Consider the following 24358-nt stretch of genomic DNA (forward strand, 5'->3'; position numbering starts at 1 on the left):
CACTCCACCCAGAGAAAGCAGTCCTAAGCTCTCCACTGAGCTGGGTGCTCAGGTTGCAGTGGGGGCTTAGTCAACGGCTGCCACGACCCCAGATGGGTGGCTGCAAGCCTCCTGATTCCCTCCACCCCCATGCCTTTCTCCCTGCTCTGAGCCCCCTCCCAGGTGGCCCCCCTAGTGAGGGGCTGTCTGCAGATAATCAGGGAACAGATTCGGAAAGCAGGAGAAAAAAAGCACTCAGGCGCCAGACAGGATCCTTATCTTCTGGGGCGGAATGTCAGAGGCAGCGGCAGCAGCAGGGCAGGAGTCCTGCAGCAGAGGGGCCCTGCAGCTGCAGTGGGAGGGGCAGCGGCGGGCGCCCTGGGCACCGGGGAGGAAGGGGGCCGTGCAGGTCTGGTCTGGGCCAGCAGAGACGAAATCAGTGGGAATCTGGCCTTGCCTGGGAGGAGGTCTAGAAGCAAGTCTTCCCCCCTCTAGCCTGGCTCTTAAGCCCTACTTGTTCAGACTGGCCCTGGGACCTCCCCGAGAGAACAGGGAAGGGGCACTGAGGTGAGTCCCTAGACCCTGCAGCCCAGAACTGGCTGGATCGTAAGACTCCCACCAAGTTCCTCACTGGCCGTGCCTCGGTGCTCTCACCTGTAGAATGGGGATTAAAAGCCCCACCGCCTCTTGCACTGCACTACTGGCACCCTCCGTAGACATGTCTGTGGAAACCCGCAAGGGGGCTATGTTCTCTCTGGTCTCTCCACCCAAGAGGCTTCCCCACTGGTTCTCACACAGCTTGGAAGCCAAAGAAACCCCATGCAAGAGGTTTTGCTTCTTAGCACTGGCTCCCTACATGCAGCGGTCCCTCTGCTAGAGTGGAAAGCAGCTTTTCTGATGATGCAATGTTTTCCCAGAGTAGGCCATAAACCAAGCATATAGCACCAAGGAGCCCTGACAGCCTGGCCTGGACTTTCTCCTCTGGGGCTGGGCTAAATCCCAAGGATGAGGCGTCATCTTTGTGGGGCCCCAACGAAGGCCCGTGGAGAAGGACAGTCAGTGGGGTTAAGGGCAGAGACCCTAGCTGTGGGTTCAAATCCAGGTTCTGTCATTTGTCTGGGTAGGTGTGACCCTGGGTAGGTGTCCTCACCATCCCGTCACTACCTTGGGACCTCAGTTTCTTTCTCTGTAAAATGAGGGAGACGTATTTTTTGCTCTAATATGCCGTAACTTGACACTTGACCCAACAGGTGGGGGACAGGAAACGCTCATACACATATCAGAGAAACATCAAACCAAGTGTGAGCCATCTATCTGGAAACACCCCAGGTTCAGGGCAGAAGTGCACTCTGGTCCTAATATCCTGGTGGCCTTAGCCAGAAGTAGTGAGTGGACCAGCCTCCTATTGGGTTCTGGCTACTCCATCTCCCAGGGTGGGGGCCAGATATGCCAGGGAGTATCCACAAAGAAAGGCTTCTGGCTGGCACTGGGGATTAAAGGCATGCTCCCCTGTGTACTCCTGACCCCAGCCCCATGAGGGCCTGGCTGGCCTGTCCCCCAGCTGTCATCTTCAGGACCTGGTCCTCATTAGCTGCTGCAGCAGCTGGGGGTGGGGTGAGGTAGGGGGCAGGCCATGAGCTAAAGCCAGTTTGGGACAATGCCCGTCTTTGGGGCTAGAGTGAGTGATGGACAAGGGAGGGGGAGGGGAGGCACAAAGGCACAGCCAGTGGGAGGGGTGAAGGTGAGAGCTGGCTGGAGCCCCAGCATTTTCCGGGCTGTTATTCTGAGCAACTTTTTATTTATTCAGAGGCTGGGGATGCGGCTTAGCATCTGTCAACTCAGTATTTATTGCCAGCACATTGGCCTTGTACCATGCACCCCGTGATGGGGCCACCGCGGGACCCTCTCCCCACATCTCCCCCCTGCAAGGAAAAGCTGACGGGCAGCACCTTCCCAAGAGACTACCTTTCCCAATTCTTTTGGCTCACTTTTGGGGAAACTGAGGCCCAGAGGGAAAAGCAGCCTTGCTCAAGGGCACAGGGCACTCTGGTACCTGATCCTTGGTCTGTCAGCTTTCACACCAGCAGAACAAGCAAACGCCACTGGATTAAAAACACCACGGACCACTGAGATGTGACAACTCCCTGCCCTGCTCTCCAGTCCCCCTCCAGGTGCAGGCAGAGCAGAGAAGAATCTCTGGCACAAGGTCACAGCTTTGCTTTTTCGAGGTACTCAAACCCCCCACCCCCGCCTCAGTTTCTTCCCCTGCGTAAGCAAGGTGATCACACCCACCTCACAGAGCAGCTGGGAAGACTGCATGGAAAAAACCCCGGAAATGTTTAAGTGCTGTGCAACTGGAATTTGTTTATTGATTTAGATGCTGCACAGTCTGGGCTGAGAAGAAGGGAGGCGGGATGGCCATGGGGGAGGGGTGGTGTCTGTCCGTGGCCACCAAACCCCTTCCTTACCCCAGTCTTTGAGGCAAGATGGGAGGCGGCTGACACGTCAACAGCAAGAGCAACCAACGGAAGACACATAAATGACCCAGAACAGACCTGTGGGCACCAGTTGGCAGAGCGGGTGTGGACATGACATTCCCTCCCCACCCCCCCACCCCCAGCAGCCATGAGGTCAGCTTGCAGCGTGGTGGCACCTCCCCCACCCATTGCGCGGAGCCCAGAGGAGCATGGCACTGCCAGGGCTGGGGCGGGCGCCAGCTCGGATTCCCTGGGTTCCTCCTCCCTCCTGCACCCCCTCTGCAGTAGCTCTCCTCCTCCAGGCCCCCTTGATCGCGTCCCAGAGCATTTCCCCCACGAACACAAGATTGCTGCTTCTCATATAACACATAAGCTGTGGTGTGAACTTCTGGTAAATGAAGATCTTATTTAAAACTGTGTGCTATCAGGGGAGAGGAAGAGACAGGTTCCAACACAGCTCAGCCAAAATCTTGCCAGGAAAAGGAGGTGGGACAGTGCAGAGAGCCACCAGTCACTCCCAGGAAGTCACTGGAGAGGGACTGTGGGATCCCCGGCAATGCTCCCAACTCATCCACAAGGGTCAAGCAGGGTTATCACTTTCTTTATCTGTGCAGGAGAGTAGGACAAGGAGCTGACCCCCATTGGAAGTTGGGAAGAAAGTGCGGCTTAACCTTGCAAGGCTTTCCAAGAATCGCGGACCTTTGGATCCGAGAGGCCTCGGAGAAAATAGGGTTCTGAGGCCTTTACATTAGCAGTACAACAGAACCAATGGAATTGCTTTTAAAGCACAAAATGGCCAGGCCAGATTCTAAGTCCAGTTAAGTCAGAATCTCTGGGTGAGAACCAGGCAGCAGTGATCCCACTGATCAGCCAAGGCTAAGAACCAAACAAGAGGTGTGCACCTGAATCCCCTGAGGTGCTCTGTCTAAATTCATATGCCCAGACTTCCTGAGCCAGAGTTGCTAGGGGCAAAGGCCACACATGTAAATTTTGAAAAAAAACTCTAGGCGATTCTTAGGTACAACCCCAGTTATTCGTTCACTGAGCACAGGCACTGTGTCTGTGCCAGGCACTGTCCCGGATCTGGAGGGTACAGTACTAGGAGAGTGGCACGGCCCTACCCTCATGGAGTTGACATGCTGGAGGGATGCCAGACGATGATCCAGCAAGCACATAAGCACATACACAAAACATAATTCCCAATGGTAATAAGCACTAAGAAAAAAGTAAACGAGGCCGAGCAGTGGCAGTGCGGAAGGACCCTCTGAGCCAGGGACATCCCAGCTGGGACCCAGATGACAGGAAGGAGCACACCACGTGGATGTCAGTGGTGAGAGTACCCTGTACAAAGGCATGTTCACTGACGTGGGAGCTGCGTCTGTCAGCTGCAGAGCCACACTCTCATCAAAACCCCTGCTTACATGACCTGTTCAGACAGGAAATGCTGAGGGGAGGCTAGTGATGCCACAGCTGCCCTCCTTGGGTTCTCAGGAAATTCAGCAGGTGGCTGGAGTGCACAGATTTTAGAAAATGTACACCTGAAAGCTGACAGGGTCCTCTGAGTTTCCTGGTCCAGCCCCCTTAGGTAACAGATGGGGAAACTGGCTTTAGCGACAGGTAGCAATTGGTGTGGTATCTCAGTTCACAAAGGGTTAAACAGGACCATGACTCCAACATGAGTCACTGTCAGGCCCAGCATCCACCCTTCCCTCCAATTCCCTGCTGCTCTTTTTCTCTGTTATCAACAACCTGTGTGTTCCAGCCAGCGTACAAGGTCATGACACACTGTGGGGTGGCGGGGAGAGGGTCGGGTAGGTGGCGTGGGCTTGGGTGGCAGGAAAGTGGACCCCCCCATTGTCTCTCTGAGGGTGGGGAGGTCCTTCGTCCCACACCAGGAAGCCCATCAAATGTCAGAAAGAATGGTGCCAGATAAGGCGGTGGAATTTGGAATTTAGAATTTAGTGGGATCTGGAATTTCCCTTATGTGGAAGGCTGATCTCTGCTGTCCACCATTGGTGACCATACAAGGGAAGATACGGTATATCCCGGGCAGGGAGTGGGTAGCCCAGGTGCTCAGGATCAGAGGCGGGATGTTGAGGGGAGGGCAGTGTGGGCAGAGAGAAGGTGGCTGGCTGTTTCTGGAACATCTGTGCCCTGGAGAGGCAAGCTGGGCCACCGAGTCACTCTGTGGACACACCACTGAAAGCAGCCACGGCTTGTTCTTGCTCAACCCTCATTCCCACCTTGGAAAGGCCAGGACCTGTGTCAGCAGCTTCCCTCCCAGGCCATGCAGTGAGGCGAGGAGAGTTCCTGTTTCCTGAACAGCATGTGCCCACTACCCTCTTGGGCCAACGAGAGCTAGAGCACTGATATTATTTAGTTGCTAAGTCATATCCGACTCTTTGCGACTCCATGGACTGCAATGGTTAGATAGCATCACCGACTCAATGGACATGACCAAACTCCAGGGGATAGTGAAGGACCAGGGAAGCGTGGCATGCTGCTAAAGCCCTGATAGCCCCTCTTGATCTCCTGCTGAATTTCCTGGGCTAAAACCTGGAGGTAAGACAGGTTTTTGCCCTGGAAGGACAATCTAGAAGAATCTAGAAAGCCTGTTAATCTTTCTCAGCCACGTTAAGAGTGGAGAAGGGCTGGTAAGGGTGGAAAATCAGGCAGCAGCCAAGCCAGTCCAGAGATGCCATGGGCATGTCAACCCCCTCCCTCTGCCTCAGATCCCCCAGCTGTAAGCCAGGGGTGCAAGCACTCAGCCGGATGACATTCTGAGGTTGTTGAGAAGCTCAGCTTCGTTTGTGAAGGTGCTTTCTGCATGCAATACTCCACACCTGTGGGCAATGGACACCATATTGACATGTGGTGGGCCGGAGAGCCAAAAATAGCACGTGCCTGATTCACACCACCAGCTCCTGCTCAAGCTAAGGGGACACTGGGCCCTCATGAAACCCTTTCTAAGGTCTACCAGGCTGTGGTTCCTAGGACTGCACCCTCCCTGAAAGCACTACAATTCCTGGAAAGGAGCCTTGGAAAGGAAGTCCAGGGTAGTGAGACAGAGATACCCAAGTACCTGGGAACTTCCGTTCAGCCAGCTTTCTTCAGCAGTGATCAGGGTGCCTGAGGGCTTGGGCAGCCGCTCTGGTCCAGTGGGCTGTGATGAGGAGACGGGAGGATGGTTTACTTCTGGCTCCCAGCAGCCCCTCTCCCTGGAGAGGCCAGACTCTCTGCTGGCCTTGCCCTTCCCTCTGCAAGCTGCAAGAACCCAGGGTGGGGCAGAGGAACATGCTGTCAAGGGCATAATAAATGACTTATTGATTGGCAAGCAGAGTTCTCAGGGCTCGGACCATGACCTTCTGGTAATTACACTCTCCACTGCCTGCCCAAAGCCCCTCCTGCTCTGCGGAGACTGATGTCTGGCTTGGCCCCTTCCCCCCAGACCACTGGACCTGCAGGGGGCCTAAGGAGCACAGACAGCCCCCTGCAGGCTCCTCCCCATGCTCCCACATGAACATATGACTATATGGGTGCATGGGGAGGAACATATGAGAAAAGCCCTTTTAGTGAGGCCAGAATCACATGGCTGGAAGATTCTGCATTTCACAAAGGAGCTCCAAGTTCTGTCTACTCACCCATCACTCCATGAATTATCATTAAGCAGCCAGCGCTCACTGGGACATCCAGGGAAGTACACAGAGGATAAAACCTGGTCCCAGCCCTGGAGAGTAGATGCAGAGAAGGATCCTGGAAGAAGCACTAGATTTGGAGTCCAGAGGCTAAGGTTAGATCTAGACTAGGCTCTGACACCAAAGCTGGGAGATTAGCAGGGATCACTTCACGTCTCCAAGCCCCATTTTGCTCCTTTGCTAGGGTCTTCCTCCCAGAGATATTCAATTCAGTTCAGTCACTCAGTTGTGTCCAACTCTTTGCAACCCCATTGACTGCAGCACACCAGGCTTCCCTGTCCATCACCATCTCCTGGAGCTTGCTCAAACTCATGTCCATCGAGTCGGTGATGCCATCCAACTATCTTATCCTCTGTCATCCCCTTTTCCTTCTGCCTTCAATCTTTAAGAACTAAATAGCACAATGGGTTCAAACTGGCCAATATGGGCAAAAGAGCAGGCCCAAGAGCAGGAGGGAGGCCGGGGGCCCAGAGGGCCTGAAGCACACATGATGGGCAGTGGAGAGTATGTGGATGGGACCCTCACAGGTAAAGGAAACAACAAATTAAGCAACCACCTCCACATCTTCCACAGCTCTGAGTGGGGGTGTACAGTACAGAATGGAGTGTGTGTGCACGTACATGTATGTCACAAGGGACTGGAAAGGAGGATCTAATACCCACCTGAGCCCCAAGGAGCAAGGTACAGAGCCTTATGGAAGTAGATAATAAATAACATATTCCACATCATGCAAAGCCCTTTGCATACATGAATAATTATGTTGGTCCCACCTCCTGCCTGTGTAGCCAATGGTGTAGGATTCATTATCCCTCATTCAGTAGAAGAGGAAAGTGAGTCCCAGGGGGCTGCAGGACCACATGGAGCCAGGAGTCACAATTCAGGCGACTTGTGGGTCCTGCCTCTCTCCTTTCTATCTTTCTCGAGCACAGGAAATCTGTCTCCTCATGCAGGGATCACTGCCCAGATCTTTAAGCAGACCGGAACTGGGCATTTGATGAGCAAACAGAACGCCATCAGGAAGCCATGAAAAAAGATGGAGAAAAGAGGTCTGGGTCCAGCCTGGTCTTATATCTACTTCTTTCTTACATGAAAGGGAGCAGCCTTTAGACACTATTTCGTGGTTTGCTTTTTTTACCTTTACTTGTCAGTATGTCCTAGGAATCTCACCATATCAGTTCTTAGAGAGTTTTAGGATCATTTTTTACAGCTGCACAGTACTCCAATGTGTGGTTGTATCATAGTTTATTCAGCTCCTCTACCAGGGTGTTCAGGTTACTTCCAATATTTTGGAATTACAAATAATGCTATAATCATTCACCACGAGCATAAGTATTTTTATATTGATAAAAGTGTACTTTAAGGGTAGAGTTCTAGAAGTAGGACTGTTCGGCCGAAAAATAAAGCATATATGAAGTTTGTCAAGTATTGCTGTATTAGCTCTCCAAAGGATTATACCAATTTCCATTTCCAACAGCAGTGTCTAAAAGTGCCTGTTCCCCACAAACTAGTGGAATGTTTGGTCACAATTTTTGATTTTTTCTAGTCTTGTAAGAAGTGGTATCTCAGAGTTGTTTCAATTTGTTTCTAAATATGAATGAGTTGTAACATCTTTTTTCATGTGTTTGAGTGTCACTGTTAATATCTTATTTTGTGAATTGTTTGTTCATGTCTTTTCCCACTTAAAAAAAAAATTTTTTTTTAATTTTTATCGCACCTGGTCTTAGTTGAGGGATCTTCAGTTGTAGAATGTGGGATCTAGTTCCCTGACCATGGATCAAACCTGCGCCCCCAATGTTGGGAGTGTGGAGTCAGCCACTGGAATACCAGGGAAGTCCCCTTTTTCTACTTTATAATCAAGTTTTTTGGTCCTCAATAGTTAAGAGTGTTTTATGTATTAGGGATATTAGTCTTTTGTCTGTAGCATATATTATGAACATTTCCTCCTCATTTGTCAAATATTTGTATTTGACTTTCCTTAGGGTGCTTAATTGTAAATTTTTAAAAATTTTATGTAATAAAAATGAGCAAGTTTTAATTTTATTTTCTCTGGATTTTGAGTCATAGAAAGCCTTTCCCTACCCCAACACTGGGCTTCCCGGGTGGCTCAGTAGTAAAGAATCTGCCTGCCGAAACAGGAGATGCAGTTTCAATCCCTGGGTGGGGAAAATCCCTGGAGGAGGGTGTGGCAACCCATTCCAGTATTCTTGCCTGGAGAATCCCCATGGGCAGAGGAGCCTGGTGGGCTACAGTCCACAGGGTCAAAAAGAGTCAGACACAACTGAGTAAGCACGCATCCATACACCCCAACATTAAAGAGAATTCACCTGAATTTCCATCTAGTACTACCTGTATGATACCTCTGTTTACATTTCGATTCCTAATCCATTTAAAGTTTGTTTTTCTCTTTGGTGTAAAATATGAATCAAAGATTATCATTTTCTAAATGGCAACTCAGTTGTCCAAGCAGCATTTATTTAAAAGTCTGTTTTTACCCCGGTGATCTAGGATGTCACCTCTGTATATACTATATTTTCATATGCATATGGGTCTAATTCTGGGCTTTCTCTTATTTGCGACTGGTTTATCTGCCAATTCAGGCAACAAGTTTCACATTATTTTAATTATACAGGGATTACAGTATGTTTTAATATCAGTAGGGATAGTTTTACTTCTTTATCCATTCTTGGGCCTCTAATTGATCTCTCTTGTTTAATTACATTGGCTAATACTTCTAGCAGTGTTGAGTGTAAGAAAAATGGTGGGTGTCCATGCTTTATACTGATCTTAATCAAAATGGTTTTAGTATTTTCTCATTAAACAAGATACTGGCTTTAGGATCAGGATATATATATATATGGGTTTTCCCTGGTGGCTCAGTGGTAAAGAATCCACCTGCAACGCAGGAGACGTGGGTTTGATCCCTGGGTGGGGAAGATCCCCTGGAGAAGGGAATAGCAACCTACTCCAGTATTCTTGCCTGGGAAATCCCATGGACAGAAGCCTGGCAGGCCACAGTCCATGAGGCTGCAAAAGAGCAGGATACAACTTAGCAACTAAACAACAACAACATATCAGTTCAGTTCAGTTCATTTCAGTTCAGTCGCTCAGTCGTGTCTGACTCTTTGCGACCCCATGAATCGCAGCACACCAGGCCTCCCTGTCCATCACCAACTCTCGGAGTTCACTCAGACTCGCGTCCATTGAGTCAGTGATGCCATCCAGCCATCTCATCCTCGGTCGTCCCCTTCTCCTCCTGCCCAAACTATTTTTCATTCCTATTTTCTTGAATGTTTATATCATGAATAAGTGTTGAATTTTGTCCAAGGCATTTTCAGCATTTATAGATATAATCACATGATTTTGTTTCCTTAGATTCATTAATATGGTATACGATACTAATTTGGCACATGTTATTAATATTAATGGATTAGTCTTGAACCAACTTTGCTTTTCTAGAATAAAAAAGATTTAGTCATTATATATCATTTTCTTCAAAAAGGCTGGAATTCGATACCAATGATGACAGCTACCACTTATTGAACGCTCTCTGTCCTCTACATGCATTATTGTCTGATTTGATCCTCAGGATACTGATGTGAACCCCTTTATCAAACAGTGATAAGTGAATGAATTGCATTATCATTCCCACTTCATAGATAAGGAAACTGAGGCCAACATTGGTGAAGCTGCCTTACCAACATCACAAAGCTAGCAAATAAAAGAGACAGGATTGAATTTTGGGTCTCAGTGATTACAAAGGCCATAGCAATACATGGGTAGCATTATTTAGCTGTTATTTAGATACAATTAAAATGCTTAATATTTGATAAGGTGTTAGAAGAGGAACACCTCTGCAGGAACTGGAGGGAGGGTCTGCCCCTACTTTCCTGAACCCTGAGCTGCCCTCCTCAGTCCATTCCGCCTGAGCTCAGCAGAGGAAAGATGTGAGAAGGCTGTAAGGACTGCTCCAGCAGGCTGCCCCCAGGCCAGGCAGCAAGCAGCCCTCAAGGACTGCCTCGTCCCCTTCCAACCTCAGCCTGGCTCAGTCCCAGCATTTATGTCTCAGGCTCTGGACAGTGTGGAAACAACTCGGAAAATGAAGATGGGTCCAGGAAGGTGGTAGGCTGTGAGGGAACAAAGTGTAGGGAAGAAAACTAACCTCCACTCTCTGCTGGTCCTGCCTGTCCTGTTTTCTAAGAACAGGCAGTCGGCCGAGGGATTACGTAACTTCTGGTGGGCATGGCAGATGGCGTGCTGGCTCGGACACATCAAACCCAGCCTGACACTAACCTTCCCTGACGTGGTACCCCAGCCTCCCCAGCTCTGGAGAATGGAGCAGAGAGGGATGGGAAGCGACCCAAACTCTTGTCATCCAGCTCAATAGCCAGGGCCAGCCAGGCCACAGGGAGAAGCCAGGGCCCACCTGCAGGGGGAGGTTCCAGCCAGGGAAGTGGAAACGCGGGCCCTCTCCTACCTGCCCCACAGTGAGCAGCTCCCAGGATGTACTGAACAGCCCCTGGGGATAGACCTTGCTGTGTGGGCCTCCTTCCTACTCAGATCAGCAGCCCCTGGGGTTTGGAGAAGTTTCCAAAGCACCTGTCCAGGCATTTTCTCCCTGAGCCCTGCCTAGCATTCGGCTTCTTTTATTCCTTTTACTGATGGGTAAACTGAGGCTCAGAGTGGGCGAGTGATTTGGTTGTCACACAAAGACAGAGTTGGTCTCAGGGCTGTAGCTTCCAGACTCCTAGTCCAGTGCTCTTTCCAAATGCATATGACAATGCAGGCTTCCCCTCTTGATGTAACCCCCAGGTAGCTCATCAGGTCAACCCTGTGGGCCATCCCGAACCTTAGGTCGAATACTTGATGTGTCAATAGGGTAATATTGGAAATAAAGGAGGAGTGTAATCAGTGGTTTGCAGATTGATTTCCTCCCAGGTAGAAACAAAAAGGAGCTGACCTTTACTGGCCATGCCCCATCTCATTTCATCCCCCCAACAACAACCAATCAGGCCCCAATTCACAGTGAGGCGATGCAGGCTCGGGGAGTGAGTGAGTGGTCGGAGCCAGGACTTGAACCCAGTTTACTGATTCTAGGGCAGACCATCTTCCACTGGACAGGTGAAGACACTGAAGCCCAAGGAGGGAATGGGATTAGCTCAATGACACACAGCAGATTAGCTGCATGGCTAGGATTAGAATCCAGGTTTCCTGATCCTCAACTATGAGTTCTTTTTGTATGTGTGCGTCTGCACAGAGTGGGGTGCACCAGCAGGAAAAAGTGGATCCAGATCAGATGTATGGATCAGCTCTGGCTATCTCGTGCTGCCAAGCAGGAGTTCCAGATCAGTGTTGGGGACTCCTGGCAAGAGCCAGCAGATGCCCAGCTGTGAGGGTGGCAGTGGGGCTCGGACTACTGCTGCCTCGGCTAAGCGCCGGGGATATTTAATCTCCCAGGGATGCTCTCTGAATGTTAACATTGGATGAAGGGGGAGCGTGCCTTAGCCAGACTCTGCAGCCAAAACTGCTCCCCTGCATCAAACCCAGCTCCTGCCAAGATGCTGGTGGCAGCTGTTCTGGAGGGCTGAGGTCTTCGGAGGGATCCTGCCAATGAACTTTCAGATATACTGTCTCAGCCCTTGCCTACTCTCAGGTCTCAGGACCAGTGCATCTGCAACGGACATTGTCTTGAGCCACTAGACAGCAAGGTAGAGGGGAATGTTCAATGGGCTTGGGGCTGCAAACTGGAAACAAACATCTTTAAAGGGCCTGGACCAGCCAGATGGGCCTCGTGAAGGCCACCTTGCAGGTAAGTACAACGTTTACCAGCCAGCAAATGTCTGCCAGTCTGCTTCCTCTGAACGCAGGCACAAAGGGCACTTGACTGCAGTCCTTGATCAATTCTTTGTGGCTCCCCTGGATTTCATGAATAAATTCTTTCTTACCTCAGGGTTCTGACCGCTGAAGACTTGGCTCTGATTTCCATGGTACCCCATGCACAGTAAGTGATCAAAGATGGAAAGCAGGAGAAAATGAAGGGAGAGAAGCAGGCAAAGCGGGGGTAGGGTGGGGGCTATAAGCAAAGCAGTGAGACTCTTCTAAAACAGTAGCAAGTCCAAAGTGTGGCAGGGAGTGAGTCACAGCAACCTCCTGAGTGAGGAAGGCCTGCATGAATTCCTCATTCATCTGCCCTACAAGTGTTTATCAAGCTCTCTCTTTGTGCCTGGGATGGTGCTGTGGACCAGGGACACGTGATTGAGCAAAATCAGCCAAATCATACCCAGTCTCCCTAGGCATGGCGAGTCGCAGCGGCTTGCCCATCATCTAGTTGTTTCGACCTCATCCTGCCTCCACTCATTGACCCTGCCTCCTCACCCCCAGGGCCCTGGCTTGAATGACAAGGAAAACGAAGGGTGGGAAGCTGCTCCATAAGGCATTCCCCACTCTATCCCATGTCACACCTGAGTCCCGTCTCTGAGTCTCACTCTGTCCTGCAGAGTATCACAGAATGCGCAAAGGTGGGATGGGGAGGGAGCCAGGAACAGCATTCCTAGAACGCCCGCTCAACTTCTTGTAAGTTCTTCATCCTCCATGGGTGCCCAGGCCCAGGCTGGGCAGGCGGGCACCTCTGATCGCATTACAGAGCTGCTTGTCTTCAGCTCCGTCTCCTGACACCAGTAATGCTACTCAAGGCCTCTGGGGGTTGCAGGCTCCTGGGTGATCTCAGCAGATGTTCCTCCCAGATCTTAGGTATATCTCTTGATATCCACCAGGCCCAGGTAGGCCTCAGGGACAGAAAAGGCGGCCTCCTTCTTGCCCCTCTCCCTGACTCTCTGGTCAACCAGGAAGCTACCACCAGGAGCTCTCTGACCCCTGCCCAGAGATGTACAGGGAGAGAAGCAGGGCCCAGGCCCAGCCAGGGGGAGAACCAGACTGGGGGTGGGGGGGAGGCAAGCAGGAGGAAGGCCACGGGAAATCAATGGAACCTGCTCTGTGCCAGGACCGCATGTCTATCTCACGTCACATCACCATCCCAAGAAGGCAGGGGGGTCATCCCCACCCCACAGATGGGGATACTAGGGTACACAGAGGTTCAGCCACACAGCCCTGCCACTCAGTAAGAGTCAAATCCTTCTAATTCCAAAGCCTTGGCTCTTTCCACCAGGAAAGGACCCCTGGCTCCCGAAGTCTTGTTTTGTCAGATGATCAGATGGCTGAATTCAAAATCCATTTCACGGGTGGATATGTCAGACATTCCCACCCCACACTTTAATATACACACCCCATACCAAGAATGCCCTTTTTGTTCACCTGAGCTCTGCTTATCCTTCAAGGCCAGTTAAGTACCATCCTTCCCTCCTCCAGGAAGCCTTCCTTAACCAACCACCTGGGTCCACAAGAGCCTTCTGTCAACACCTGAAGGACTTCCTGTTGTATCCCTCGATACTTGGCACCAACAACAATGAGAAGGAGGAGGACAGTGAGTGTTACTGAGTGCTTTAGAATGTGCAAAGCACTTGCATACATTATTTCATTCATCCCCACAAGGATCTGATGGGATTGGCACTGTTACCACTCCTCCTTTACGAATGAAGAAACTAAAGCTCAGAGAGGGTAGGTAACTTGCTCCAGGATACACAGCCAAATGCTGGAATAGCCAGGATTTGAACCCAAGTAGTCTGACTGCACAGCCCACCCTCTAAACATCATGCCAGACCCCACTCCAGCACCACAAGCCTGGCACATGACTCATGATTCAAGAAGCAACACAAACCAATCCAAGGGTCAGGCCAGGGCTTTGCCCACCTCTGACCCAGTACTTCCTCCTATCAAATGAACCTCCATGTGTACCAAGTTTTAAGGCTGAGTGTATTTGTGTTTCCAATACCTGGTGTGGGGACAGGATTCTTAATCCCCCAATCCTGAGTTCAACTACACTCCACCCCTGGAAATGAAACAGTGAGTGGGATGGCCAGGTCTGGACAGTGTCTTCCTACCACACCCCCACACAGGGCCTCCCTGGCCTTGGTGGGGGTGGCAGGGTCAGGGGAGCAAGTACCTCTTTGTTCATATGCTCAGGGTGCCTTTGCCAGTGGGGGCCTTCTCTGTCTCCCCAGCCCTGCTTAGCATCTGGGGTTCTCCATCTATGAGGCAGGAGATGCTTATGAAACAGGAAAAAGGGACTGAGGTCCCAGAGGGTGATTTATAGCTTTAGAGAGAGAGAGACCCAGGGCCGCATAATGCTCACAAGGGCATTCCAGTCAATACATTGACTTTCGAGAGGGGCCTCTGTAAACACAGTGGTTCTGGGCCTTGGTTACCTCTGTCTCTTGCTGGGGCCTCTTCAGATGGAACCAGACCAAAAATCCTAGAGCCCTTAAGGATGGATTATCCTTCTGCCTTTCCCCCATCCTGAATTTACAGAGAGGACCCAGAGAAAGAAATCACTTGCCTAAGGTTACACAGCAGAGAAAGAGCAAAAGCCAGAACCTCCCAACTCCCAGGGCAGGAGTCGCCCGGACTCCAGGCCCTGAACCTCCTGGCCTTCTGGAGGCGGTCGTCTCTGGCATCGCAGGGCTGTGCCTGAGTGCTCCCTGAGTTCATTGTGTGCCAGGCCCTGGGCTAAGTGCTTTATCATACATCAGGTCACGTGAGCCCCAAAACAACCCTGTGAGGACAAAACTATCATTACCCCCATTTTATAGGTGAGGAAACTAAGGCAAAGAAGAGTTAGGTGAGCTGCCCGAAGCCACAGGGTTAGTGAGTGGCAATGCTGGCAATATTAATCTCCTCAGAACCTCAGTTGGCCACACCATGCACCTGCAGCTGAGGTTCTGAGGGTCCTCTGTGAGGAGAGGGGTTGGAGGGGCTGGGGATTCCTAGAGGTGTTGACAATTGAGCTTGTCCTCTCCAACTAGCTCATGGCAGTAGCTGGGCTGAGGATTCTGTCCTTCGCTTGTACTTCATTCACTCTGTGTCCTCTGGTGGAGGCCTGGCAGAAGGCAAAACAGTATACCTTCCCACACCTCCATCCCCAAAGTAATTCCTATCAATGCTTAAAAAGTGTTTTCTGGGCTCACTCCATCCTCAAGAACCACAGAGAGCAAATCAAAGAATAAGAAATCTTTTCCTCTCAAGTGCCAGCCCCAAGCTGCAACTACTCAGAGGTAGTTGAGAGAGGCACCACCCCTTCAGCTGAACCTGGGAGGGCCAGGATGGAAGTCTGGCTCAGCAAGGATTGGTGTCCACACAGGATGGAGCCCTTGCAGATGCTGGCAGGGCCAACTTCTCAAGATTTGGAGACATCTCAGGTGGGCACCCCTGTCCCCATCTGTCTCCTCTTCAGCAATGCTCTTAGAAAGACCCGAAAAAGAGAGTCAAGGTCTGGCTCACACCACCCTCTCCAGGAAGCCCCAAGGCTCTCTTCCTAGAATAGACAGTTGACCCCTGAACAACACGGCCTTGAACTGTGTGGGTCCACATAAAAGTAGATATGTTTTCAATGAACGTGGTACCTGTATTTTCATTTTATAGATGTTTAAGCTTGGGGATGAGTTTATGTTTGATTAGAGATTACAATATGTGGAATCAAAAGAACTGTTTTGAGTCCTGATTCTATCCAAACCATTTCAGCTTCCTGCTCTTGGGTGAGTCATTTGTCAATTTCTTTATTTTTGAGGCTGATGTAGCAAAGATATTTTCAACTGCTGGGGAGTCAGCCACCCGACCCCCACACTATTCAAAGGTCAGCTGCAGTGTCATTGGCCTCATTTGCCACAGAGGCTGTTGGAATGTCACTTCCCAATCTTTGGAGTGGACATCAGCATCCCTCACACATAGTAACCGCTTTGAGGGCTGGGGCCAGGGCTGCTCTGGTTCTGAGCCAGGTCTTAAGTGCGCATCCTAAGTGGCACCCGCCTCCCCAGTGGGGTTCTTATAAGGACAAACTGAGGTCTTACCTATGAGAGGGTTTTATAATCTGTTAAACAATAAGTTTATTGGTGGGACTATGCTTTTCCTAAAGGTCTCTCTAGTCTGCAACAGCGCACCTTATCCTAGAGTTAAGGATGGCAGGGGAGCCCTTTGTGACCAAGGAAACGAGGAACTGTGGAGTCCAGGACTCATGTATGTGTCTGTATGTGCCTGCATGCTCTTTTACATCCACGGAGAGTCCCAGGCCCAGCCATGCCTGTCCATGTTGCTCTCCATGGACGATGCCACTCATCCGAGCTCGGCTTGCTTCTTCCCTGGCAAATTCCCGAGGACCCCACTCCTCCTGGAGGGCTGAAGCAGGAACCTGACCCAGAGCAGAGAGCAGACCTTCAAACCACAGGACCTGCCACTGTTTTCGGAAAGCAGACTGCAGGAGACCCCAGGACTCGGACTCCTGTCCTCCTGGGGGGAGTCACCCAAGCTCCTGGTCTAGCTAGCTATAGGGCCTGTGGTCAATCCATTCCACCTGCCCTCAAGTGAGGGGGCTTCTTGCCCTTCCAAGTCCACAACCTGGCATGCAGACCAAATGGATCAAATCTCACTCACCTGGGTTCCCACCTCCTAAGAACACCGGAGCTTCCCTAGTATGGTGGTGACTCACCGTCCCCATGCTACACACACCTGTTTACACACAAACACACCACAGCTGCACCCACTTGCATTACCCACCCCAACCCAAACACATGCACCGCCCTCCCGAATGCAAAAGGCACAACGCAAGACACGCCCCCATCCCTCCTGCACGCTTCACGCCACACACACACCCAGCACCCAACGCAACACCACAGCTACCCTCACCTCCCACTGCACCTTCCCACCTCCGCCCACCTCCTTCATATACATTCTCACCCCCACCCCGACCCACTCTTCCACGCACACTTTCACACCGCAGCCTGCCTTTCTCGGAAAGAGCCGCGCAGCAGCAGGCGGGGAAGCTGCGAGACGCTGGGGTCAGCCTGTTTTGGGAGGTGAGAAGGAAGCTCCGCGAGCTCACTCCTTAGCCGTGGTTCGAGAGCTGCCCCGGCTCCTCGGCAGGGGACGGGGTAGAGGCGGTGGTAAGGGGGCCGAGGAGGACCAGGGGGTACGCAGGAGAGGAAGCAAAGGGGGAGCGGTTGGTGTCGGTGCCGAGATACGTGCGTCCCCCAGGTACCCGCGAGCTGAATCAGCCCCGCCAGCGCCAGCCTCGGAGATGCTAATCGGGCCCCTTTGTCCGCAAGGGTAAATTCGGGAGCTTTCAGCAACCGAGGGCTTCTTAAGATAAAGAAGAGGGAACAAAGCGGGTAGGGTCGCGGGAGCTGGGAGGCGGCTGATTTATGCCTTCACTTCAGCAAATGTTTCGCTGCCAGTAGCGTCGCCGAAGTGAAGGGTCAGAGAGACAGGGGCGCGGCGAGGACTCGCCTGCCCTGAGCGGGCGCAGTGACTGGACTGGTTGGTGCTGGCCGCCGGAGTTCGAATCCAGCGCAATCCAGCCGCCCGCCCAACTCCCAAAGGGAAGCCAGGCTTCTCTCAAAAAACACAGAGGGGGGCTCACCTGGCCCTCGGTCACCCGGTCAGGTTGCGGGTAAACTCCCCAAGCTCCAGCGGCACCCGGCTGAGCGCAGGCCCATGGTGGGGCAGGAGGTGGCGCCCCATCCCCAACTTCAGGAGCAAAGCCCTTCCTCATATTATTCTAATTACGGTATTTTAGGTTTTCCTTAAAAAAAAAAAAGGAAAGTAACAGAAAAGCACAGAACACACTTGTTTGGTTTCATTTTGCCTTCACAGCTTTGACGATTCCATTTGTGGAAGCTGTTTAGGAAACTGGGGAGGAGGAGGAAGAAGAGGCCAGAAGCGCCAGCCCTGGTCTTAGTGTCTGAATCCTTCTCTCCCTGCCTTGAGAGTAGTTTCTCCCTACAACCAACCCAGAGGCAACCCCTAAATCCCAACCTATGACCCCCTGCTCCTTAACCCTTTCCTCCAGGCCTCAGGGGGCTTCAAGATAGTTCCTTGCTACCCTAATCCCAGCCATAAGGTTCAAATGACCATATGTTTGGCCAGCAGACCCGGGAGGAGGCTCTAGGATGGGGCATTCAGAAATACCAACCAAGCACTTGGAATGTAAGAGATCCACCTCCCCTTCAGCCTCATCGCCAAAGTCCAAACCCTCCTTAGAAGATACTGCTGGTAAGGAAGTGAGAGGCAGACCTGCCAGCCTGCTCTGACAGCCAGGAACAGGTCACAGTACCTCAGTCCAGGAAAAATTCAACAACAAAACGGGTGCAGGAGATGAGCCCCTAAAGCTTCAAAATAAAAATGTAAAAACGTATTTTGCCTCCAGCTATACAAATGAGTGTCCAACACCTTGTGACCCCATGGACTGTAGCCTGCCAGGCTCCTCTGTCCATGGGATTTTCCAGGCAAGGATACTGGAGTGAGTTGCCATTTCCTTCTCCAGGGGATCTTTCCCACCCAGGGATCTGAGGGCTCCTGAATTGCAGATTCTTTACCATTGAGCCATCAGGGAATCCTCCATACAAATCAGTGCAGAGCTTTAAAATGCTAATATGTAGTCCTGCAGACCAAGGGAGCCTGGATTGTGATTTATCTCTCTGGGGCAGGTGGGGGCTTTTACTGAGAGGATCAGTGTTGGAAGACCAGGGATGAAGCTAATTTGGGGCACTTGCCTGGTCTCAGGGTCTCACCTTGACCTTTGGCCCAGCCCTCTCCCAGGTCCATGCTCCCTGCAAGTCTTGCCCCTGCAAGTCCCAGTCCAACTCAGTTACCAAACCGACTCCATCTTCAGCTGCCTGCCTTAGCCAGGCCTTGATTTCAAAATCTCAATCCCAGACCCACGCGGACAGTCTGCAGCCCAAGTGGAATAAAGGAGCCCTGACAAGAATGAGGTTTATGAGGCCTGAGTGCAAATCTCAGATCTCTTCCTGAGTCCAAGGGTAGTCCTGGGCAGGTCAGGGCCTGTCCCAAAGCTTCAGCAGTTAAATAAGTGGATTGGAAGAGAGGAGAATTAATTTGTCCTATGGAATTCCCAGCTTGTGGGGTGGGGAGAGAAATTACATACAGAATTCCTCCCCTGCAATGGTACTCTCACTTTAATGAGAAAAAGACTTAAGACACTCTTGATTTTCCATTTGTTTAAGTGAACTTGGCATTTAGTATAGTGTACTGTGCTGTTGGAGAAGATTCTTGAGAGTCCCTTGGACTGTAAGGAGATCCAACCAGTCCATTCTAAAGGAGACCAGTCCTGGGTGTTCTTTGGAAGGAATGATACTAAAGCTAAAACTCCAGTACTTTGGCCACTTCATTCGAAGAGTTGACTCATTGGAAAAGACCCTGATGCTGGGAGGGATTAGGGGTAGGAGGAGAAGGAGATGACAGAGGATGAGATGGTTGGATGGCATCACCGACTTGATGGACATGAGTTTGGGTGAACTCCGGGAGCTGTTGATGGACAGGGAGGCCTGGCATGCTGCGATTCATGGGGTCGCAAAGAGTCAGACACGACTGAGCTGAACAGGAAGATAAGGACAGGCCACCACCAACATACACACACACACAGAGCAAAAACACTAGGAAAACTCCGATTTTAACTGCACCTTAAAAAGAAGCGTTATCATGACACCGTGGTTCCTTCTCAACCATCCTAGCCAGAGGCCAAGGAAAGGCTCATTAATAGCTCTAGGAAAGGCTGAGGGATAGGTGGGAGGATTCTCAGGGTTAACCTCAGCTTTTAAAGCGTCCTCTCTGGCCAGTCAGTTGCTGACATCTTCTAAGAGTCTGGGGCTTATGGTTCTGGGTTTGATTTCTCCACCATCAAATTTTATGGCTTAAAAAAAATTCTCAGTGCTGTAAAGGGAACTCATTTCCAGATCCACTGGGAATAGGAGTAGGGGAAAGGACAGAGAGGTGCCTGCCCATTCAGGAGAGCTCAGAGACTCCCAAGAAAGACCGTGGATGGGACGATAAGCACGAATTCAAAGTGGACTGAATCAGCCTGGCTATTGAACTCTTGGATACAAATCTGCAATCTGTGGTCAAGTGAAGGTAAGATTTGAGGAAAGGCAACATCTTGGTCTTTTTCCCCCCATCTGTGCAATGGAGCTCACGGGGGACGGCTGGGAAGACCTAATGAATATTCTGAAAGTTGCTCTGTACTTAGAGTACAAGGGCTGTGTAGGAGGAAGGGGCATGTTCTCTGTCTTAAAGGCAGGCTTCTAAGGGCAAAGGGAAGGCAGCAGGCTGATCCCACTGGCTGGCCCCTCTCCAGGCTGGTGGGCAGGCAACCCCTGCTGTGCTAAGTAATGAGCACAATTCCAACGCCAGTTCTACTCTGCTAGTGAGAAATCAAAGCCCAGTATTATAGGCCATTTCTGGCTGGGCACCGATCGTGCCCAAATCCATCAAAGCCCTGGGCCTGGGGTTTCTTTTGGGGAAGGTGGAGGCCGGATGCTTTGTTAAGCAGGCAAGGCGGACCACCCCCAGCCTCCCAAGGGAGCCTACTCTGCAGCTCTGGAGAACTCCAGGCCAATCAGTCTTGTCTTTCTCCAGCCTACCCAGCCCCTCACCATCAGTAATCTCGGTATTTATTCCTTATATCCTTGCCCTGCTGGTCAAAGACAGCTTCCCAAGACCCAATCCTGCCCGTGTGCCATTTACAGAGACTTCACCCAACCCTTCAATCACGTCCCGTCAAACACCCCAAAATCAGAAACCAACACCCCAGCCCAGCACCTCCCACATCCAACTGTACTCTTTAAAACAAAGTTGGTCATTCAGCAGCCTGCCCCCTCCCCCATCATTACCTTCCAACTTCAAAACACTGCTTTAAATACCAGAGTCTGCCCAAATCATAATTAACGTGGATCAAATGATTGTGTCGTAACTTTACAACACAGGGCTAGGGGAAAAAAGGAGGGGGGCGGGATGTGCTAAAACCAAGTCCTCACTTGGGCTTGGGCCGTGGGAATCATTAATTCCAGAGTGAAGAATCTCTGACTACAAGTTGGGGGGGGGGCGGGGGTGGGAAGGTGGCGGGGGCGGGGAGCGGACAGGAGGGCGGCGGACGTCAACACCTCAGCGGAAGGTGGGGGGGGGGGCGGCTGCGTCATCTGTCCACTTTATGCACCAATTTTCCTGCCCCATTCTCAGCCGCAACTCAGAGGACTCTGCAGGATACGGCCCTTCCCCACCCTACCTCGAAAGCCCGGTGCTTCGGTTCCGGAGAGAGGGCGAGAGAGGTGGATGGCTCCCATGCGTCCACCCTGCTCCCCAGGAAGACTCAGCCCAGTCAGCCGCGCCGGACCCAGCTACAGACCAGTGAGACGTGTACACATCCACCGCGGAAGAGGCGGAATAGGGGCTTTAATTTTTATTAGCCCACCGACTCCCTTAAGGCACCTTGGTGCGTCCAGAGTAGGAGTCTGGCGAGGCACCCAGTCGACCCCCCGTCTGGGGAGAATGTCAGTGATTCATTTATAAAGAAATTAGGCAGATTGCTACGTACTCCTCCCGTCAACCACCAACACACACAAAAAAAAAAAAATCTTCTAGACCCGCGAATCCCAAGATCTCGGGGAAAACTGTACGTGCAAGACTCAGCCCTGTTCTCATCGGTAACCAAGCCCCTGCAGGCCGGTCTCATTCGGCTGGTGGAGCGGACCAGCGCTTCCCGTGCTCCCCAGGTTTCTCGCTCCCTCCTCCTAGTCTGCGGATTCCGGTCGGTGCCGCGCTAGGAGCTTGGGCGAGCCGGGACCTGGACTAGGAAGTTGCCAGCGAACTGGGAGCGAGCGCACACCTGGCCTGTGCAGGGACTGTGTGTGTGTGTGTGTGTGTTTACGAGCCGCTGCCAAGCACGCGCGGAACCAGGGGTCCCCTGGAGGCCGGTCCTCCAGGAGGCGCAGACCCCGAATCAGATACTATTCCAGGGAAAAGAAGCGACCCCTCCTTTCCAGGCAGGAGCTGGAGGGCCTGCGCACCCCCCGCGAGCTGGCTGCACCAATCGCCCACTTTGGTGGGGCAGAGAAATCTACCTTCGAACTTGGGCGCCCTTGCACCCACTAACAGAGCACTAACTGCGCGCACTAACAGAGCGATGGACCACCTCAACTTCGGGGCAGAGTGAGGCGCCAGGGTTCCCTTGCCCCACTCCCCCATGCCTGATCGCTCCCTACCTGCTTGGCTCAGCCTCAGGTCCCAGCAGAGCAGCAGCGCCAGCAGCAGCGCGCCCCGCGCTCCGCTCCGGGCCCACATGCTCCCTCGGCCCGGCTCGGGCGCCTCTCCCCCGGGGCTCTCTCCCTGGCCCCAGCCTCGCCGCCGCCGTCTCCGCCGCCGCCGCCTCCTCCTCGCCGTCCTCCCCGGCGCCCGGTCGCGCCAGCTCGTGCCCTCCGTTGGGGCAGAGGCAGCCACGCTTCGCAGAGGGCTGCCGGGCGCTCGGAGCGCGACGGGTGCCTGGCGTCCGCTCCCCGGTCAGGCTCCGGCGCGCCCCTCTCTGCACTCCTCCGGCTCCGGCACTCGAGCGCTCTCCGGGTTCTCACGTCCTGGCCACGAAGTTGCACGACTGAAGGTTAGAGCGCTCAGCGGCGCTCGCAGCGGCTGACGCCGCGCGGTCCGAACCCCAGTAAGCGCCTTCCGCTACCCGGAGCTCCGGCGTCTTCGCCGGCCCCAGCCTCCTGCCACAACGCGGAGCGCTGCCGCTCGCTCACCCTAGTGAGTCTTTGAGCTGAGGAGGACCAAGCACAGCCGGGGCGGGGCGGGGCGGGGCCTTGGGTGGGCAGGGGCGGAGCCGGCAGGGGGCCTTTCGAGGGGGTGACTGACGGCCTCTTGGGCGCGGCCTCAGCGAAGCTGGGGGCTCTTCAGGGAGGTCCTCGAGAGACGCTGGGCCCGGAGCATTGGAAAACTCGGCCTCTGGATCGAAACTGGAAGCGGAGTCTGCCCAGTTTTCCTTCCCAGAAACTAAGGAAATGTATTTTTGCGCTTCCATTTGGCTTGGCTGTGTCAGCTTTCTCCTCTGATTAAACTCAGGACTCTGTCGTTTTTGGTTCCCTGGTCTGTACTACGTAAAATCTATGTCTTCTACATGGGAAGGGGGTGGCGGTGGGGGTTCTTTCCCAGAAAACGCTCCTTAAATGAGAAAAATCTCAAACCTTTCAGTCCTGGGTTGAGTTGGAACTTACAGCTCTGTGAATTTGACTGTGGATCTCCTGGTTAGCCCTACTTGTTGGCATGACCCTGGGCAGAACTGTTTGACCAGACCCGGCTGGCCCGCCTGTAGCACCCAGGGCCTAGGATGGTACCCCCATCCCAACTGACAGTGAGGCACGGGGGAGCCATTTTTGTCTTGGTGTAAATTTGGGCTCTGCCCCTTGCCTGCTGTGTGACCTTGAACAAGTTACTTAACCGTTCTGATACTTCATCATCTCCAAAATGGAGAAAAATGATAATAACAATTTTAATAAGAGGGTGTAGAACTGTAGGGCTTCCCAGGTAGTGCTAGTGGTAAAGAACCCACTTGCCAAGGCAGGAAACAAAAGAGACACGGGTTTGATCCCTGGGTCAGGAAGATCCCCTGGAGGAGGGCATGACAACCCACTCCAGTATTCTTGCCTGGAGAATCCCATGGACAGAGGAGCCTGGCGGACTACAGTCCACGGGGTCGCAAGGAGCTGGACACACTGAAATGACATGGCACAGCTCTGCAGAATTGAATTTTTAAAATATGTATGGAGGGAATTTCCTGGTAGTTCAATGGTTAGGATTCTGTGCTTCTGCTGCAGGGTACATGGGTTCAATCCCTGGTCTGGGGTTCTAAGACCCTACATGCAGTGCAACGTGCCTCCCAGGTCAACGTACAGAAACTGCAGTACAAATGTCAATAATCTCTCAATCTTTCTTTCCAAGGTCTCTCCTCTCAGTCAATCTGATTCCTGGTGGAAAATCCTGACCACCCAAGAGTGAGCCAAAGGACATGAGGGGCCAGGTGGAGTTTGAGGGTTAGGCAGTATCTTGGGATTGAAACCCAGTGACATTAGAAGGGGTGGATCAGCTAATGCCGGCAAGGTCCTTCTATGTGCCAGGCACCAGGTTAAGCTCTTTATATGCATCACTTCAGTTAATTCTCACAAGTCTGGGAGGTAAGCACCATTTGTAATCTCATTTTACCTATGAAGAAATGGAGGCACAGAGACATGAAGGCATTTGCCTAAGATCACACAGCTTTGAGTGAAT

The 24358-nt window shown here is 52.1% G+C and overlaps 1 protein-coding gene across 2 annotated transcripts in view; it reads right to left on the bottom strand.

Moving 5' to 3' along the window:
• Window positions 1-22839, bottom strand: part of UNC5B (unc-5 netrin receptor B) — an 87118-nt gene extending 64279 nt beyond the window's left edge. The window contains exon 1 of one of the 2 annotated variants that reach the window (XM_040242536.1): window positions 22306-22839. In XM_040242536.1, the coding sequence (XP_040098470.1) occupies window positions 22306-22384 (79 nt within the window). In that variant the 5' untranslated portion in view covers window positions 22385-22839. The remainder of the gene's footprint in view (window positions 1-22305) is intronic. The other variant, XM_040242537.1, reaches the window with a different exon arrangement.
• Between the last annotated feature and the right edge of the window lie 1519 nt (window positions 22840-24358).

The sequence above is a fragment of the Oryx dammah genome, unplaced genomic scaffold, assembly GCF_014754425.2.
Source record: "Oryx dammah isolate SB20612 unplaced genomic scaffold, SCBI_Odam_1.1 HiC_scaffold_6, whole genome shotgun sequence".
Classification (NCBI taxonomy): Eukaryota; Metazoa; Chordata; class Mammalia; order Artiodactyla; family Bovidae; genus Oryx; species Oryx dammah.